This window comes from Sapajus apella, unplaced genomic scaffold, assembly GCF_009761245.1.
Source record: "Sapajus apella isolate SASKATOON/1434 unplaced genomic scaffold, GSC_monkey_1.0 scaffold101, whole genome shotgun sequence".
Lineage (NCBI taxonomy): Eukaryota > Metazoa > Chordata > Mammalia > Primates > Cebidae > Sapajus > Sapajus apella.
The window spans coordinates 5,729,103-5,749,210 of NW_022437041.1; the positions used below are offsets into that span (position 1 = coordinate 5,729,103).

General features: G+C 35.8%; 1 protein-coding gene and 1 non-coding gene across 5 annotated transcripts in view; one reads left to right on the forward strand and one right to left on the reverse strand.

Moving 5' to 3' along the window:
• ECT2 (epithelial cell transforming 2) overlaps positions 1-20,108 on the reverse strand; it is an 84,884-nt gene that overhangs the window by 14,324 nt on the left and 50,452 nt on the right. For all 4 annotated transcript variants that reach the window (XM_032258288.1, XM_032258287.1, XM_032258289.1 and 1 more), the window contains 4 exons: positions 6,093-6,171; positions 5,806-5,925; positions 2,938-3,076; positions 558-712 (listed from right to left, as the gene is read on the reverse strand). In XM_032258288.1, coding sequence (XP_032114179.1) covers positions 558-712; positions 2,938-3,076; positions 5,806-5,925; positions 6,093-6,171 — 493 coding nt within the window. The remainder of the gene's footprint in view (positions 1-557; positions 713-2,937; positions 3,077-5,805; positions 5,926-6,092; positions 6,172-20,108) is intronic.
• On the forward strand, positions 13,061-13,199 carry LOC116536537. The gene has a single exon (XR_004262689.1). It is a non-coding gene; the product is annotated as a U4 spliceosomal RNA (small nuclear RNA).

Below are 20,108 nucleotides of genomic sequence, written 5' to 3' on the forward strand. Positions count from 1 at the left end.
GCTATCTATTGCTTTCAATAAGATTCTTTTTTTTTTTTGGCCCAGATGTGGTGGCTCACAGCTATAACCCTAGCACTTTGGAAGGCAAAGGTGAGCAGACTGCCTGAGTTCAGGAGTTTAAGACCAGTTTGGGCAACATGGTGAAACCCCTCTCTACTAAAATAAAAAAAAAATAGCCAGGAATGGAGGGTGTGCCTGTAGTCCCTGCTACGTGGAAGGCTAATGCAGGAAAATCACTTGAACCCAGGAGGTACAGGTTGCAGTGAGCCAAGATCACGCCACTGCACTCCAGCCTGGGCAATATAGCGACTCCATCTCCACAAAAAAAAAAAAAAAAAAACCAAAATACTGTCTATTTCATAGCCATGTCTAAGAGCACCAATGAAAACCACAGGGTATATTAAAAAACAACTTACTAAACCAGTTTTTTAAATAAACACAAAACTAAAACTTTCCATTCATAATAAACAAGTCATTAAAAATGTACAGGCTTAGTCTAAACACATTGTCATGAAATTTAAACTTTCATTATAATACTGTTTTTTCAAAGAACTTACAGCATCTGCTTTACAAATGGTGTTGGCTACATGTCGACACAGCATCTTTAGCCAGTTTTCTTTTGGAAGTTCATCTGATGTCATCTGGAAACTGAGTAGCACATTTGCCTGCTCTGTTGGTGGCCTCACAAGCAAGGCAAAAGCATTATGGCAATCTAGGGTTCCAGAATAACCATAAACATTAAGTGTCACTCCTTGGAAAACGACAGTTGTATGCAAGTTTAGTTCCCTCAGAGCAATGAAATTCCAATGAAACGAACTATCTGTTGTCCACTTTCCTCCTCCCCTCTATTTTTAATAAGACAAAGAACATCACCATACTAAGTTGAAGCACTGACAAGATAATATAGTATACCATGTAAGGAATTATATTTTACACATCACTTAATATTTTCTATGATAAAATTTAAGTAAAGAAAAAAATTAAATTACAACATTTCTTAGAATTCTAGAATTCAAGTTATAAGAATTCAATTACTCAATTTAAATCACGTTCAAAGAAGTTAAATTTCCAAATACGAAAAGTGTTACAAAAGTTGCAGGACCAAGATGCTAAAATTCAACCTATTTTAAACAAAGTCTGCCATAATTAAAATCCAAAATTGAAGACTTTAAAAACAAGAATATAGTCAGTCTTCTGTATCTGTGGGATAAGCATTTGTGGATTCAATCAATTGCTGACCAAAATAGTCGAAAAAAAAATTGTATCTGTATGAACATGTATAGACTTTTTATTCTTGTCATCATTCCCTAAACAATACAATAGAACAACTGTTTGCACAGTATTTATTGTGTAGGTACTATAAGTAACCTAGAGATGACTTAAAGTATATGGGAAGATATGTATAGATTATATGCAAACACTGTGCAATCTTACATCCAGAACTTGAGCATCCTGGACTTTGGTAACCAGAGGAGGACCAGGAGCCAGTCCCCATGGATACACCAATGGTAACTATACTACGTAACCTTTAATTAATCCAGAGTTTGACAACTAAGTGAAAAGAGCAATAAGTTGCTGTTCAATTTTTCTTTAAGAATCATTTCTTGGCCGGGTGTAGTGGTGTGTGCCTGTAATCCCAGCACTTTGGGAGGTCGAGGTGGGCAGGTACATGAGGTCAGGAAATCGAGACCATCCTGGCCAACACAGTGGAACCCCTCTCTACTAAAAATACAAAAATTAGCTAGGTGTGGTGGTGCATGCCTGTAATCCCAGGTATTCGGGAGGCTGAGACAAGAGAATCGCATGAACATAGGAGGTGGAGGTTGTAGTGGGCCAAGATTGTGCCACTGTACTCCAGCCTAGTAACAGAAGGAGACCCCATCTCAAAAAAAAAAAAAAAAAAAAAAAGAATCATTTCTTGGCTGGGCACAGTGGCTCATGCCTGTAATCCCAGCACTTTGGAAGGTCCAAGTAGGAGAATCACTTGAGGTCAGGAATTCGAGATCAGCCTGGCCAACATGGTGAAACCCCATCTCTAGTAAAAACACAAAAAATTAGCCAGGCATGACAAGGTACACCTGTAATGCCAGCTACTCGGGAGGCTGAGGGAGGAGAATCCGGAGGTGGGCTTCAGTGAACCAAGATTATGCCACTGCACTCCAGCCTGGGCAATAGAGTCAGACTTCATTAAAAAAAAAAAATCATTTCTTTTAAAATAAAATAAATAATTTCTCATGAACTGAAACCTTTCACTATTAGAGGAATAGGTAATGGCAAGAGCTAATATCGTAAAAACACATGCCTAACATTCAAAATATGGCCATGCACATACACCACAAGGTGTCAAACAGATGACACTGTTGTAGGTAGGTATAAATTTTCAGCAATTTCAGGCATTCAGAGAACCTGCTCTCTAACACTACCAAAATTTAGAGTAAAATGTTCCTTAATACACCATATGACCCCATATTAACTCTACCAGTTACTCCGGGTTTATTTATTGCACTCACATCTATTCCTGATCCATACCTTAAACATAGCCATAAAAAGGCAACTCTTGGCAACAATGAAAGTGTTAAGACGGGGTGCAGGTAATAGACTGGTTATTTTGCATTCTGAAGGAACCAAAAAGATAAGTTTTGGTGTGGGAATAGGCTAGGCTATGGCGCTATCTTAATACATAGCCATTTAAAGCTCTTTGACCTTTAAAAGATGAGGGTATCCTATAGGTTGAGATAGTACTTTCATCTGAAAAAAACAAAAAGTCAATTCTGTTCCTAGAGATGGAGTTAAGATACAGGTGCAAGAACAATTACTTTAGCAGTCTAATCAACTATATTTAATTTACCAACTGAAAAAAGCCATAATGGAGTCAATCAAACCTACAATGAATACAAACTATTTTTATATAACCAAGAATTTATCCGACCAGCATACCTTCTGTCTCTCTTATGTCCAGTACCTTCTTAATCTGAGAAAGAGGCATTAGGTGAATATGCTTAAGAGAAGCTGGGGGTCGGGTTTGGCCATGAGGACTCCTAAATGTGCCAATAACCTTGTGCCGTTTTCTTGCTATCTGGTTGTAGAAAATAAAGTAACAGTCAATAAAATGAATAAAAATAAGGCAAAATACTTAAAAAATAAACTAGCACTAATCACATAGATCGATATGTAACTCATTTAGTTATTATTCATTACAGAGTTGTTATAAGAAGCAGAGTTACTATGCAATAAAAGTCAAACATGTAATTGTGTAGCAGAAATGCTCATGTTTACCTAAGAAGAATTCAAAAGTCAGGAAAACAGGCCAAGGGATATTTTGCAAAAGGTTCAAGAGGTATGAAAGAACTAGAAACATGATAAGAAGTGATAGGATCAAGGAATGACGGAATCTTAAATAAAAGGCCTGGAATTCAGGAGAAGAGGAATAATTGGCTAAGCAAAATAATTAAATGATTTTAAGCTTTATTTTTGAAAAGGGAAAACAATTACAAGTGTTAATTTGATGACAAATGCTAGTACTTCAGTGCTTAACAAAAAAAAAAAAACCCTTAAAATATGGATAAAACATTTAAAAGTTAAATATATCCTTAAATTTAAAATTAGTTGAGATTCAGTATAAAATAACCTGTCCTTAAGAAAATATAGATTTTACCCATTTTGAATGTTTCTTTTATTATTAAATATGATGCTGGCTATACGTTTTTATCAAGTTAAGAATGTACCATAATTTCCATTCCCAGTTTACTAAGAGTTTTGTTTACTTTTCCTAAACAAATAAGCTAAAGAATACAAGCTTATTTAGGATTATAGGTTTTTCTTTTCTTTTTTTTTTTTTTATTATGAATTCTGAAGTCCAAATTTAATGTTATAAATAAAGCAGTTTTTGTTGAAGTGATTCTAAGACAGGGAAGCTAGAAGAGATAGAACAAAAAGTCAATAGATTCAAGAAGGTAAAGGAAATGAGAAGCCAGGGACTTGGGAGCTACAGGAAATGACCAATACCAGAAATTAAAGTGTATGGCAAGTCAATGAACCAATCACAGAAGACTTCAAGGAATTTGGAGGGAATATAAGATAAAAAATGTAAGCCACAGCTTTGTCAGGAATAAGGGATAAAAACCAGAAAGGATTAGCAAAGAAATAGAGATAATCTAACCTTTTAGATGAATAAAGCAAGCTAATCTACGGACTCTAACAGGAAAAACCTATAAAAAAAGCTTTAATAGAAGCAAACGAATAAAGTACTGATAAACTATATACAGTAAAACCCCATGACGATGTGAAGCCAGATAACATATAATTGAAAATTGACTCCGCCTAACCTCTGTTCTCAATCAGGGCAGGCTAAAGTCCTCTTTATGAGGGAAACAGGTGGTTGAGAATTATCTGCCTCAAGATTTTTTCAGTTTCTCACTTCAGGATATGGTCAATGCCGTATAGTAGTTTTACTTTTGGGCTTTTTGTAACATGATTGACCAAAGAAAAGTATCATTTTTCATTTAGCCTCATGACAACAAAACTCTGCATTTAACAAAAGTGAATTTTTGGTGAGATTTTATTGTACTTGTAACTGTTCTGCACATGAATTGTTGAGATTGTCTTGTATTTTATACAATAAATAATAACGTATATGATATATGAGAAGGCAACACTTTGATAGAAGTGAAGTAGGAAAGGACAAACAGAAAGCATATAAGACATTAAAAAAAAAAAAAAAAAAGGAGGCAGGTGCGGTGGCTCACACCTGTAATCCCAACACTTTGGGAGGCTGGGGTGGGTAGATTGTTTGAGTCCAGGAGTTCAAAACCAGCCCGGGCAACATGACAAAACCAGTCTCTGCTAAAAATAATAAGCTGGACATGGTGACGAGTGCCTATAGTCCCAGCTACTTGGGATGTTGGGTAAGAAAATCACCTGAGCCCAGGAAGTCAAGGCTGCAATGAGCTGTGATCTTGCCACTGCACACCAACCTAGGCAATGAGAGTGAGAACCTATCTCAAAAAAAAAAAAAAAAAAAAGAGAAAAAGAAAAAGAAAACTCTTTAAACATTTTGATGAAGGTAACAGAAAGTTTCCAGTAACAGAAAAGTCAAATGAGTCTTCTTACTAATGTCTGCTTTATCAAAATGAACATTTTTCTCTTCTGAGATAAAGGAAAACTGCACTTCTTTTTATCCCTTACTACTGTTGTTTAAAAATACATATTAGAAAGATGAACGAGTTAAAAAACACACACCTGATTCAATTTGCTCGTAGGGGTAACATAAAAAGAAAATCTAATATGGATACGTAAAAATTTTAGAATTAGATTCATTATACCCCATCTGACTCCTCATTTACTCTAAAACCTGCTGATTTAAGAAGAATTAAGGAATCATAAAGAATTCACAATAGTAAATCATCAAGTGATCTCCCTCTTCAACAAAATACAACCTCATCATTACTGAAAAAAATCTACTTAAATTTCAAAAATCTCAGAACTATTTTACGAATCTTGAATAAATATACATAGAAACAAGAAGTTCTCAGAATTCTTGACCTAAGCATTTATTTACATGGAAATAAATTTTCATTTTAACAGATTTGAAATCATGAAAATTTATCATGCTTCTTAATAGTACACTTTCTTCTAAAAGCATTCTATTAACAGTATTAAATCAATTGTCCTCAATTTTTTAAAGAAATTATTATTTGAGTTTACTTTAAAATTCGACATTATACTTCAATTAAAGCTGGGTTTTAAATATTCAGGGAAGTTACAAAATTCAGAAGTGTTATTATACTATGTGAAGTACATCTTTACCTCTAGACAATCATTGAAGAGGAATAGAGTTACTTGTTCTCCTCTGTCACAGGGGTGCTCACCTAGAGAAATTGTTTCAACCCGTTGTACTAAGCTTCGGTGAGAAGATAAAAGATTAGCCTGTATAGGTTGAAAAAATTAACAAAAGAAATCACTTGGTATCAAGTAACTTTTAAGAAGCTGCAATGTAAAAGAAAATAGTGCCAAGATATTATTTATATTAAAACCACAGAAACCTCATTAACAAAGAGAAGATAAATTCATAACTGTTAAAGAAGAATACTTACTGGGCATCCATCTACTTCATAAACAACATCAAAAATTTGCTTTTGAGCTTCCGTTTTTCTCTTATCCTCATTAATATGCCTGAAAAATAGTTATTTTTAAAACTTAGAACACTAAAACTGCAACAAACACAACTCATGTCACAAGTTGTGTTTAATATGAATGTCTTAATTTTGATGAGTGAATCGGTTAAAATATTCCTTAAAAGTATCCCATTACAGGTTCACAGCCGAATTCTACCAGACATACAAAGAGGAGCTGGTACCATTGCTTCTGAAACTATTCCAAACAATACAAAAAGAGGGAATTCTTCCCAAATCATTTTATGAGACCAACATCATCCTGATTCCAAAAGCCGGCAGAGACTCAACAAGAAAAGAAAACTTCAGGCCAATATCCATGATGAACATAGATGCAAAAATCTTCAATAAAATACTGACAAGCCGATTGCAACAGCACATCAAAAAGCTTATCCACCATGATCAAGTAGGCTTCATCCCGGGGATGCAAGGCTGGTTCAACATACGCAAGTCTATAAACGTAATTCACCACATAAACAGAACCAAAGACAAAAACCACATGATTATCTCAATTGATGCAGAGAAGGCCTTTGACAAAATTCAGCAGCCCTTTATGCTAAAAACACTCAATAAGCTAGGTATCAATGGAACGTATCTCAAAATAATAAAAGCTATTTATGACAAACCAACAGCCAATATCATACTGAATGGGCAAAAACTGGAAGCATTCCCCTTGAAATGTGGCACCAGACAAGGATGCCCTCTCTCACCACTGCTATTCAATATAGTATTAGAAGTTCTAGCCAGAGCAATCAGGCAAGAAAAAGAAACAAAGGGCATTCAAATAGGAAAGGAGGACGTCAAATTGTCTCTATTTGCAGACGACATGATTGTATATCTAGAAGACCCCATCGTCTCAGCCCCAAACCTCCTGAAACTGATAAGCAAGTTCAGCAAAGTCTCAGGATACAAAATCAATGTGCAAAAATCACATGCATTCCTATACACCAATAACAGACTTAAAGAGAGCCAAATCAAGAACAAACTTCCATTCACAATTGCCACAAAGAGAATAAAATACCTAGGAATACAACTAACAAGGAACGTAAAGGACCTCTTCAAGGAGAACTACAAGCCACTGCTCAACGAAATAAGAGAGGACACAAACAGATGGAGAAACATTCCATGTTCATGGTTAGGAAGAATCAATGTCGTGAAAATGGCCATACTGCCCAAAGTAATTTACAGATTCAATGCTAACCCCATCAAGCTACCAATGACCTTCTTCGCAGAACTAGAAAAAACCACCTTAAACTTCATATGGAACCAAAAGAGAGCCCGCATAGCCAAGTCAATTCTAAGCAAAAAGAACAAAGTGGAGGGCATCACACTACCAGACTTCAAACTATACTACAAGGCTACAGTAATCAAAACAGCATGGTACTGGTACCAAAACAGAGATATAGACCAATGGAACAGAACAGAGGTCTCGGAGGCAACACAACATATCTACAACCACCTGATCTTTGACAAACCTGACAAAAACAAGCAATGGGGAAAGGATTCCCTGTTCAATAAATGGTGTTGGGAAAGCTGGCTAGCCATGTGCAGAAAGCAGAAACTGGACCCCTTCCTGACACCTTACACTAAAATTAACTCCAGATGGATTAAAGACTTAAACATAAGACCTAACACCATATAAACCCTAGAAGAAAATCTAGGCAAAACCATTCAGGACACAGGTGTAGGCAAGGACTTCATGACCAAAACACCAAAAGCATTGACAACAAAAGCCAAAATAGACAAATGGGACCTAATCAAACTCCACAGCTTCTGCACAGCAAAAGAAACAGTCATTAGAGTGAATCGGCAACCAACAGAATGGGAAAAAATTTTTGCAGTTTACCCATCTGACAAAGGGCTGATATCCAGAATTTACAAAGAACTAAAACAGATTTACAGGAAAAAAACTAACAAGCACATTCAAAAGTGGGCAAAGGATATGAACAGACACTTTACAAAAGAAGACATACGTGAGGCCAACAAACATATGAAAAAATGCTCATCATCACTGGTCATCAGAGAAATGCAAATCAAAACAACATTGAGATACCACCTCACGCCAGTTAGAATAGCGATCATTAAAAAATCTGGAGACAACAGATGCTGGAGAGGGTGTGGAGAAATAGGAACACTTTTGCACTGTTGGTGGGAGTGTAAATTAGTTCAACCATTGTGGAAGACAGTGTGGCGATTCCTCAAGGACCTAGAAATAGAAATTCCATTTGACCCAGCAATCCCATTACTGGGTATATATCCAAAGGATTACAAATTGTTCTACTATAAGGACACGTGCACACGAATATTCATTGCAGCACTGTTTACAATAGCAAAGACCTGGAACCAACCCAAATGCCCATCGACGATAGACTGGATAGGGAAAATGTGGCACATATACACCATGGAATATTATGCAGCCATCAAAAACGATGAGTTTGGGTCCTTTGTAGGGACATGGATGAACCTGGAAACCATCATTCTCAGCAAACTGACAGAAGAGCAGAAGATCAAACACCGCATGTACTCACTCATAGGCAGGTGTTGAACAATGAGAACACATGGACACAGGGAGGGGAGCACTATACACTAGGGTCAGTTGGGGGGAAATAGGGGAGGGACGGTGGGGGGTGGGGAGCTGGGGAGAGATAGCAAGGGGAGAAATGCCAGATGTAGGTGATGGGGAGGAAGGCAGCAAATCACACTGCCACGTGTGTACCTATGCAACAATTTTGCATGTTCTTCACATGTACCCCAAAACCTAAAATGCAATAAAATAAATGGGAAAACAATAAAATAAAATAAAAATAAAAATAAAAAAACAAAAAACAAAACAAAAAAAAAGTATCCCATTACATTAAAAAAAAGTTTCCATGCCTATGGAGCCCAGGATGAGTTTTAAAAAAAAAGCAAAAAAACTTCTGGCCAGGCATAGTGGCTCACATCTGTAATCCCAGCACTTTGGGAGGCCGTGGTGGGTGGATCACCTGAGGTCAGGAGATCAAGATCAGCCTGACCAACATGGTGAAACTGTGTCTCTGCTAAAAATATAAAAATTAGCTGGGCATGGTGGCAGGCACCTGTAATCCCAGCCACTCGGAGACTGAGGCAGGAGAATCATTTGAACCCAGGAAGCGGAGGTTGCAGTGAACCAAGATCACGCCATTCCACTCCAGCCTAGGCAACAAGAATGAAACTCCATCTCAAAAACAAAAACACAAACTTACATTGACTCCTTCAGAAATGTGTTTTACTATTATTCCTTTCTATATTATTTACTATACTCCCTATGCACTTAATAAAATACATTAAGCCTATACAAAATTAAGCCTAATAAAATTTTGAAATTCTCAATATAAGTTCAAATAAGGGTTTATGTGAGTCTTTCCAAGTCATAAGCTAATCATTTCACTGAAACAAAAACTAAGGCTACTGCTTCAGACAAGATAGAACAACAGGGAATGAATTTACTCTTCAGCTTGAAACAACTAAAAAAATCAGTCAAAAATATAAAGAAATAAGAGTTCTCAAGAAACTTAATATCCATTTCTGTAAAACAGAATCAAGCCAAGCCCGACAGCTATCCTGGCTTATAGCTTACAGAAAGTTTCTTCCCTGCAAAGAAAACATAGATAGTGCCTAGCTATATCCCTAAGAGAAAGATGCAAATGTGGGAGGTCCAGTGTAATAAGATGGCTACTTTGCAAGGCAAATTACTGGAAAACAGCTGCACAGAGAGAACTGCTGGTGTTCTAGGAAAGCTTTCTTGTAACAACCATGCAGTGATCAAGTTCTCAACATGATCGGAGGTTAGGGAAGACACATTAAAAAATTAGAGGTAACAGTGCTCAGTGCTCATATGGCATGGAACAGTGACATTAATCAGAGTGGAAAACTTCAAGATACATGTGACATCAGGGTAGAGTACTAAGAAAGGTCTTTCCTCAATAGTGGGGAAAACTAACTCTAGACTAAATACTGTTCTGATTCCACCTAACAAAGTTTAAGAGCAAGACACGAAAATAACAAACTGTTTGCAAGCTACTTAACTGCATGCCAGAAAAAACTCAAAACATTTCCAAGAATACAAAATATCTAGCTCTCAGAAAGTAAAACTGACAATGTCTAGAATCCAATAAAATACCAGGTACGCAAAGAAATAGGAAAATAAGACTACTGAGAAAAAAAAAAAAAAACCCAAAACAGAGATGACAGAATTAGTAAACAATTTAAAGTTATTATATCCATGTCATAAATTCAAAAAACTACAAGAACGATTGAACATTTTAGGCAAAAACATGAAAGATACTTTTAAAAAGATCTTATTTATTGACCAAATAAAAGTATCATTTTTCATTAGCCTCATAACACAACTCTGTGTTTAACACACATGAATTTTTATTGCATCTGTAACTGTTCTGCACATGAACTGTTATTTAAGATTCTCTTGTATTTCGTACTATAATAATGTATGTGATATATAAGAAGGCAACGCTTTGGCAGAAGTGAAGTAGAAAAGGACAAAAGAAAAGCATATAAGTCTTTAAAGAAAAGGAGGTGGTGGTGATCATTTCTGATGACCCAAATCAGCCATCTAGAGGTAGAAGCTACAGTGTTTTATACGAAAAACACACTGGATGAGAATAACAGCAGGCTAAACACTACAGAAGAAAAGGTTAGTAAAATTGAAGACAGCAATAATGTTAAAGTCAAAAATAACATAAATTTCTAATTTCACTTTTTATTGGGGAAGCAAAAATTATAATTCAGGACATATATAATGACTGGGTGGTCTTCAAATAATAAAGTTTCTTCTAATAATAAAGAGAATGTTGGGAGTTTTATTAGAACGAGAAATGTTGTTATGCATTGTTTTTAACAAAAGCTTATTGACACTAGCATATAGTTTTGGGGAGCTGGCAAGCTGAGTGAGTGACAATGGTGAGTAAAACTAGTCACAGAGTCATGGCAGGTTGTTTCAGCAACTACTAGGTAAAACCAGTCTTAGGATTACAGCAGACCACTTTAAGTAGCCAGGCTTGTGGAAAATTAATTATTAGAACAGCTGCCATGTGCCCTGAGTGATTTTCCCCCTGGTCCCTCAACTCTGACTTGGTTGGGTATGACCAGAATGAACCAATTTTGTATAATCAACACTCACATTTCCCCTTTTCATCAAGATCTTTCTCTGAAAGCACAGCTAATCAATTATCTTGAAGTTAGGCTTAATTGTCCCTCAGGGCCCGGACAAACCTGTCCTGGTTGTCTCTATCCCACACTGTGGGTAAGATACAGGGGATCTATGTCAGGGAGCTGGGCTACATTTGAGTAACAAAGAGGACAGAAGGGAAAATTTTCTCAGGGAAGCTTTGCCTGAAGTTCCATCTTATTAGTTCCATAGGAAATTAACAATCATCTCAAAGTGTTGAGCTAACATTAACCTGCTGGGAAAGCTGGCTTTACAAAAATTAGACAAGCAATAAAAACAAGGCTTAAAAATCATAAGAAAATAATATAATAAATTTAGTTTGTACAATCGTTTCAAAACAAGAACATAAGCCTGATGGCATCTAACTAAACAAATCAAAAGACCATGGGGGATACTCGGTGAGACTAGTTGTAGCCATTAAACACTATTTTAGAACTGGGTTGAATTAAAGCAGAAAACGCCAACTCTACAGAAGGGATCACCAGTACATTTTGAACAAAAAGTTGTGTTATAGATATTGCTAAAGTTACTCACTAGGTAGAATAAAATACTTTCTCATGCCTGTAATCCCAGCGCTTTGGGAGGACAAGGCAGGTGGATCACGAGGTCAAGAGATCAAGACCATCCTGGCCAACATGGTGAAACCCCGTCTCTACTAAAAAATACAAAAATTAGCTGAGTGTGGTGGCACGCGCCTGTAGTCCCAGCTACTCGGGAGGCTGAGGCAGAAGCATTGCCTGAACCCAGGAGGCAGAGGTTGCAGTGAGCCAAGATCATGCCACTGCACTCCAGCCTGGAGCCTGGCGACAGAGCAAGACTCTGTCTCAAAAAAAAAAAAAAAAAAAAAGACTTTCTTAGGTCAGGTTTTGTCAAGTTACTTAAAGCAGTTACTGATTGTGAAATTTAATTACAGCATTATTTTGTCAAGCCAAAAAGACAGACATCAAGAGGGGTAGGAGTGTCATCATAGGGAGTCTTGCCCCCCATTGTCTTGGGAAAGGCTATCTACAGCATTAAGAAAAAAAGTCAACTTATTGTCCTGGTGTGCAGTCTGAATGTCTCTGATTAAAACATCAGACATTTTGGTGAACTCTTTATGTGACCCATACATCAGGCATGAGACTTGCTTCTTAAAATTTATCTAGTTTCAGTTGATAGGGCTTTAGAAACAGTACAGTTCCCATTTTTAGTAATTTTATGGAAGACAGCTGGATTGCAGAAATCTGGAAGAATTTAGGATCTAGTCTACAGGTAGATAACAAGAATGCAAAAACAACCAACAGAGCTACAATCTAACAGGTGTATTATAGCTTTTTATTGGAAATGTAACTTTTTTTCTATACCGATCACATATAAATCTCAGATTTTAAAACCTCTTGAGGTTAGGAAACCAAACCAAGGCAGACTTTATTTTTACTGACAGTCTTAAGGTTCCTGGGTCTGCCAGGAAGTGACAATTTTTAATTTACTCGCTGTAAGGCTAGGAACCTTTGAAGTCAGGTATTTTATGCATATTTTCAAATATGACATTTCAGTCAAAGCCTTGGTAATATAACCAATGTTTTCAATTGTATTCTGCTATAGAGAGATTTCTATTAGACATATGTAAATAACTAATTGCCAAAAGAACGCACATAAGTTTTCTAATTGCAGAGGCATTAAATAGAAAAAATAATAATGTTTTAGCTTTGCACAGCGGCAGTATCGGCCAATGAGGTTTATCCAAGGCGTGATTATTGCTAATTAAAAACTTTTCCCAATACCCTGCCGTGACAACTTGCAATATAGTCGGCATTGGCAATTTTTGACAGTCTCTACGGAGACTGAATTTAAAAATAAAGTAAAATAAATGTTTTCTCTGTGTTTACAAAAACATACTTTATCAAACTGTTATTAATTATATATAGCTTGAGAGAAAAAATTTTCTTAAGTCTGAAAAACAAAATATTTGCATAAAGAACAAATAATATTTTAAATAAAAGTCAATAAAACATCATCATCGGTTATTCAATCCTATGTAATTCATTTTTGTTCTGCTTGATCTTGATTAGCAGTTTCATGAATCCAACAGTTTCTTAAATTAGAGTTTTGGAAATCTTTATTAAGTCCATTGATCTTAAAGTTATCAGAAGCTTGACTTAAGGGCACTTGTTAGAGTCATTTTCATGATTATCAGTGTTTTTAGAGAAGAATTCAAAACTGTAACTAGATGGCAAAAACTTAGAATAGCCATAGTTTAAAAATCTGATGAAAGTTTACAACTGACAACAAAATCTGTAATCTCTATGAAACACAGCATTAAGATAAAAACCAAAATTATAACAACAGATTTCTATAATTTAAACAATTTATGAAACGTATCAACAAATATCCACGAATGCAACTAATAGATCTAGTATCACTTGTCATTTGTCAATGTCTTTTATACAATTTATCAAATAAGCCTAATCATTTAATATCTCCCAAGATGAGGGAAATCTTTTGAGGCCTTCCAGGGGTTCACCTAAAAAAATCTCAGTTAATTTAGGTTAAAAATACTAAAACTAGAATTTGATTTTGGGGAAGTTTGTCAAAGAGGTTGAAAGTTTCAAGACATTTGATCAAAACCGGATCACAGGTCACTTGTGAAATAATAGTCATTTATGTAACCAGAGTTTAAAGCCTTTCAAAAAGCTTTAGAAGGGATACAGAGCTACATGGATTAAAACAAACAAACAAAAAACCCTTAATCTTTTAAAATTTCAGATGTTTCTTTTGTATATTACGTAGATGGGTTTTTTTTTTTTTTTAAGTAATCAAAAACCTAATAAACAGGAAACAGGATATATTACATAGATGGGTTTTGTTTGTTTTTTAAGTAATCAAAAACCTAAAACAGGAAACTTTCTTGATAAAACATAAAAGCTGTTTCTTAGGCCGTTATCAAAAAGGCAAAGAAAAACTTTCTGCAGTATGATTGTTCCTTCTTGGGGGAAGCTCATTTAGATAAAAAGAGCACTTGAATTTAATCAGACAAAGAAATAATGTTACACAGTAACTGTAACAATTCAGACACATCATGAAAAGCCACAGGTAAAGAATTAAGGCCTTCAAGATAAATATTTTAGTGTCAGAATATAACAGCAGAGTTAGAACCATAGAATACGGTTATGGAAGCTGACAGAAAAAAGCTGAAAAGAGTTAGCAACCCAGGCCTTCTCAAAAGGGGAAAAGAGCAAAAAGTAACGATATGCATGACCTGAAAATCATGTGCTGAGACACAGTGAAAACTGAACCTCCAGCCAGGCATGGTAGCTCACATTTGCAATCCCAGCACTTTGGGAGACCTAGGCGGGCGGATTGCTTGAACTCTGGAGTTTGAGACCAACTTGGGCAAAATGGCAAAACCACATCTCTTAAAAAAAAAATATATATATATATACAAAAATTAGCCACGCATGGGGTGCACACCTGTAGTCCAACATACTCAGGAGGCTGAGGCAGTAGGACCACTTAAGTCTGGGAATTGGAGGTTGCAGTGAGCCAAGATTGTGCCACTGCACTTCAGCCTGTAACAGAGTGAGCCCCTGTCACCAAAAAACAAAAAACAACAAAAAAAACCTCTGATACATGAATCTGAGAAATTTCAAAAGGAAAACACTATCTTAAGAAATAAGGCTGAGCGTGGGGGCTCATACCTCTAATTCCAGCACTGAGAGTATCACTTGAGGCCAGGAGTTCGAGACCAGCCTGGCCAACATGGCAAAATGCCATTATCTACTAAAAATATAAAAAGTAGCAGAGTGTGGTGGTGGACACCTGTAATACCAGCTACTTGGGAGGCTGGGGCAGGAGAATATCTAGAACCTGGGAGGCAGAGGTTGTAGTGAACTGAGATCACATCAGTGCACTCCAGCCCAGGCGACTGGGTGAGGCCATCTCCAATAAATAAATAAATTAATTAATTAAAATAATAATTTTAAAGACAGAAGACAACATTTTTAACCTGAAATGGGGAAATTAAATAGGTATCAGGAAGAAATGTAGGAAAAAAGTGAAACTGCCTGCAGTTTGGAAGATGGCTGTTAAAGAAACAGATTCTGGAATTAAAAATTAAAACCTCGCAGCAGATCACACTGCCAGATGTGTTCCTATGCAACAATTTTGCATGTTCTTCACATGTACCCCAAAACCTAAAATGCAATAAAATAAATAAATGGGGAAAAAAAAAATTAAAACCTCTTGCAATTTTATTAAAAGCTGATCAATACTTCAAGAAAACCTCGTTGTTTTTAAACACAGAGATTCAGAGTTTGGTCCTATATCAATCAGTAACAACTGACACCAATGTTTAATTTTTAGAAAAAACTTATAAAGAAATCCTTTCCAACCCCATCAACCTGATCACACATAACCCTTCCTTTATAAAGCCCAGCCTTCATAAACCCTCTTTGACTTGTTAAGATCTTTCATTATTTTCTCAAACACCTAATTTTTCTTTTTTGATACTAGAACAACCATTTTGCCCTAGGACAAAAATTTATCACAGACATTTATTTTAAAATTATTATTTAACTAAACATACATCTTTGTATCCATAACTATCTTTGCATCTCTCTCTTGCTCTCCCACAGTTATTTTTTCTCCAATTTTAATTTTCTTCTTAAATTTATATTTTGAAACAAACTTTAACTTGTGAATTTGAGTCATTATTTTTTAATTAAAAAACATTGTCCTTTTTATAATTTTATGTATATTAATAAATGTAAGTATATTTAGTCTTTTTTTTTTTTTTTTTTTTTTTTTTTTGAGATGGAGTTTCGCTCTTGTTACCCAGGCTGGAGTGCAATGGCGCGATCTCGGCTCACCGCAACCTCCGCCTCCCGGGTTCAGGCAATTCTCCTGCCTCAGCCTCCTGAGTAGCTGGGATTACAGGCACGCACCGCCATGCCCAGCTAATGTTTTGTATTTTTAGTAGAGACGGGGTTTCACCATGTTGACCAGGATGGTCTCGATCTCTTGACCTCGTGATCCACCCGCCTCGGCCTTCCAAAGTGCTGGGATTACAGGCGTGAGCCACCGCGCCCGGCCCTATTTAGTCTTAAGTATATTTATAAAATTTAAGAAGCAAAGAACAAACCTATTTATTCAGCAATTTGTTTTATTCTTTTATTTGGATATAACTCAGGCATTTAATGAGTTCTCTGTTACTTAATTTAATGTAACATAATTTAAAGATTTCAAATTATTTGGAAAGTTTAGTTATGTTTATGCCATTTAGTTACATAAACTTTTTAGTAATTATGCCTAGATTCATTATGAAAATTGAGGTATCAGAGCTAGTCATTATTTAAGTTTTTTTAATTAATCAAAATTAAAACCTGTTAATATCAGATGTGTACCTAAATAAGAACCTAAAGTGAAATATATGGGTATGTTGTAAATAACTCAGAAGTCACAGCAGTTTTTATTAAATCAATAATATTAATCTCACGTATCAAAGAATTACATGAAGATCATTTTATTTTCTGCTGGACTTAAAGCTCCAAGACTTTAAAACATTAACAGCAACAAAGATAAAACTGGCCACTAATTCCAAGCAAAAATGTATTTTGACAATTTTAACCTTTTCTTTTTGAGAGTCTTGCTCTGTGGCCAGGCTGGAGTGCAGTGGTACAATCTCGGCTCACTGCAGCCTCCACCTCCTGGGTGCAAGCGATTCTCCTGACTCAGTCTCTGAGTAGCTGAGACTAGAGGCACACACCACACCACACTACCACGCCTGGCTAATTTTTGTATTTTTAATAGAGACAGTTTCACCTTGTTGCCAGGGTGGTCTCAAAATCTTGGAAATCAAACTTGCTCAGGATGGCCTCAAGTGATCCACCCGTCTCAGCCTCCCAAAGTGCTGGAATTACAGATGTGAGCCACAATGCCCAGCCAGTTTTGAAGACTTGAATTTTATTTTATCAACAATTTTAAAACTAAATTATCAAAGATTTAGTCAGTCACATAAACTGAAAAAAGATTAATGTTAATCACTATATATTTTACATGAGTGTTCACTTACTTATACCTAATGGAATAGAATCTCTTAAACTTCTGGCCAACTATACCAGACATGTTATATAGACATAACATGTAACATAATACATGTACCTATGTATACACACATCTAAACATATATACATATGCACAAATAAAGGTCTCATAGCTTTTATTTCAGAACTGTAGTCACAAGATAGTAAAACATATAAACTTACTGGTTTATAAGACAGGTGAATCCAAATTATATTTCTAACAAAATGGAATAGGGCAAACGTTAAAATTTTTCTAAAAATAGGTAATCTTATGAAGGCTGTGTATCAAATTTGGCGTAAAGAAGTTACAATCAGTTGTCAATATACTGGATTGGACAAAGAATAGATAAATGTGAAAATGTGACTGAATCAGATGAAGAAGGCAAAGGTCTATATGGTATTTTTCTTGTTCTAGATTCTCTGTCCTTGATAAGAAGAATGTCACCATTCCTTTTAGTACAGGAAGGGTGTCTTTTACATGAGAATTTCATCTTTTGCTTTATAAAATTGCACAAAAGGCTGGGCATGATGGCTCACACCTGCAATCCTCCCAGCACTTTCGGAAGCCAAGGTGGGTGGGTCACTTGATGTCAGGAGTTCAAGACCAGCCTGACCAATATAGCGAAACTCAGTCTCTCCTAAAAATGCAAAAATTAGCTGGGTGTGGTGGCACGTGTCCGTAATCCCAGGTACTCAGGAGGCTGAGGCAAGAGAATCGCTTGAACCTTCGAGACAGCGTTTGCAATGAGCCGAGATTGTGCCACTGTACTCCAGTCAGCCTGGGCAACAGAGTGAGACTCCGTCTCCAAAAAAAAAAAAAAGCAGAACGGTCTAAATAATTTTGTGTTATATCAATTTTGTTCAAGTGTTTTTACTTAAATAGTATGCTAGAAAGCCAAGGCATTTTGAAAAAGAGAGTTTAGTTTAGAGAAGGATAAAAGGAAGGATTGTAGAAAAAGAAGGGGAAAGCTCTGGATTCTCAGCTAACTCTGAGACAGAATTTTGTATTGCAGCAATCTTTGAGTACTGAATTAGTTTTGGAGCCTCATGATACCAATTAAGAAATGAATCTTACTTGGAGTATATGATTTTGTAGCGTGGTCTTTTAGTTTTAAGAATAACAGCCTGTGAATGATCCACAAAATGTATAAACATGTTACCAGCTGGTGTCCCAAAAAATATCTTAGCATGCCTTTTGAACTTTGAGAGCCTGTATATAACTAAATTTATCTAGGTTATTCAATTCAATACCAAAAACACAAAAGCCAATTAAAACACAAGTGCTACAAAATGAATGATCCAATTTATATAATCAACTTTTACAACAGAAATAATCCAAAATTAAAGAGACAACAGAAAGAAAGGAAAAAAAAAAAAGCATAGCACCCATGAGTTGTGTCACTAACTTAAGAGGCCAAATATAGGTGTAATTTTCCCAAACTTCATAAAAACTTTAATTCCACAAAACCAAAAAGTGCAACAAACCTCAAGCACAAAACATGAAGAAAATCTGTAATTCCAGCACTTTGAGAAGCCAAGGCAGGTGGATCATCTGAGGTCAGTAGTTCACAACCAAAGTGGCCAACATGGTGAAACCCTGTCTCTACCAAAAACACAAAAATTAGCTGGGCATGGTAGTGCCCACCTGTAATCCCAGTTACTCAGGGGGCTGAGGCATGAGAATCACTTGAACAGCGGAGGCAAAGGCTGCAGTGAGCCCAGATCATGCCACTGCACTCCAGCCTGGGTGACAGAGTAAGACTCTGTCTCAAAAAAAAAAAAAAAAACCATGAAGAAAGTGACACCTGGACAAATAATTCATAACCAGAGCTTTAAAATAGTGAACAAAGATAAAATCTGATATAAAACTAAAGCTCTTCTGGAGTAAGAGAAATTACACTAGACAGTAAATCTGAATGACTAATAGCAGAAACAGTAAATAAGATTAATAAACTATATGTACTTGCTCTCCTTTCTATCTTGTTTTAAAAGATATAAAATTACGTGACGTATTTAATAATACGGTCCCCCATATCTATGAATTCCCTCAGTTATGACTTCAAACAACCTCATCAAAAAGATTCAGGAAAAAAAAAAAAATAACAATCCAATTTAAAAAGTAGAAATAACATAACTATACAGCATTTACATTGTATTAGATATGATAAGTAATTTGGAGATTATTTATTAGGTATAGTATATGCAAATATTACAATACTTTATACTAGAGACCTGAAAATTAAAAAATTTTGGTATCCATGATTGGGTGGGGCAGTGTCCTGGAACCAATCTCCCATGAATATAAAAAAAAAAATACTAGAATTATAACCATGTAACACATATAATAAATGGGTTAGAACATATAATAAATGTGCTATGTTTTAAAATAACAGCACAAAAAGGAGGAAGGGAGAATAGAGAAGTAATGTTAATATAACTCACTGGAGACAGTCATTATAAATCTGAAGTAGTTTCTGGTAAGATACATGTGATAATCCCTGTAGCAACCAACTAAGAAAATCAGTTAAAAGTGTATATAGTGAAATAATTTTTTTTTTTTAAACTTTTTGTAGAAACAGGGTTTCGCCATGTTGCCCAGGCGGGTCTTGGCCTCCTGAGCTCAAATTCATGCACCCACCTTGGCCTCCCAAAGTGCTGGGATTACAGGCATAA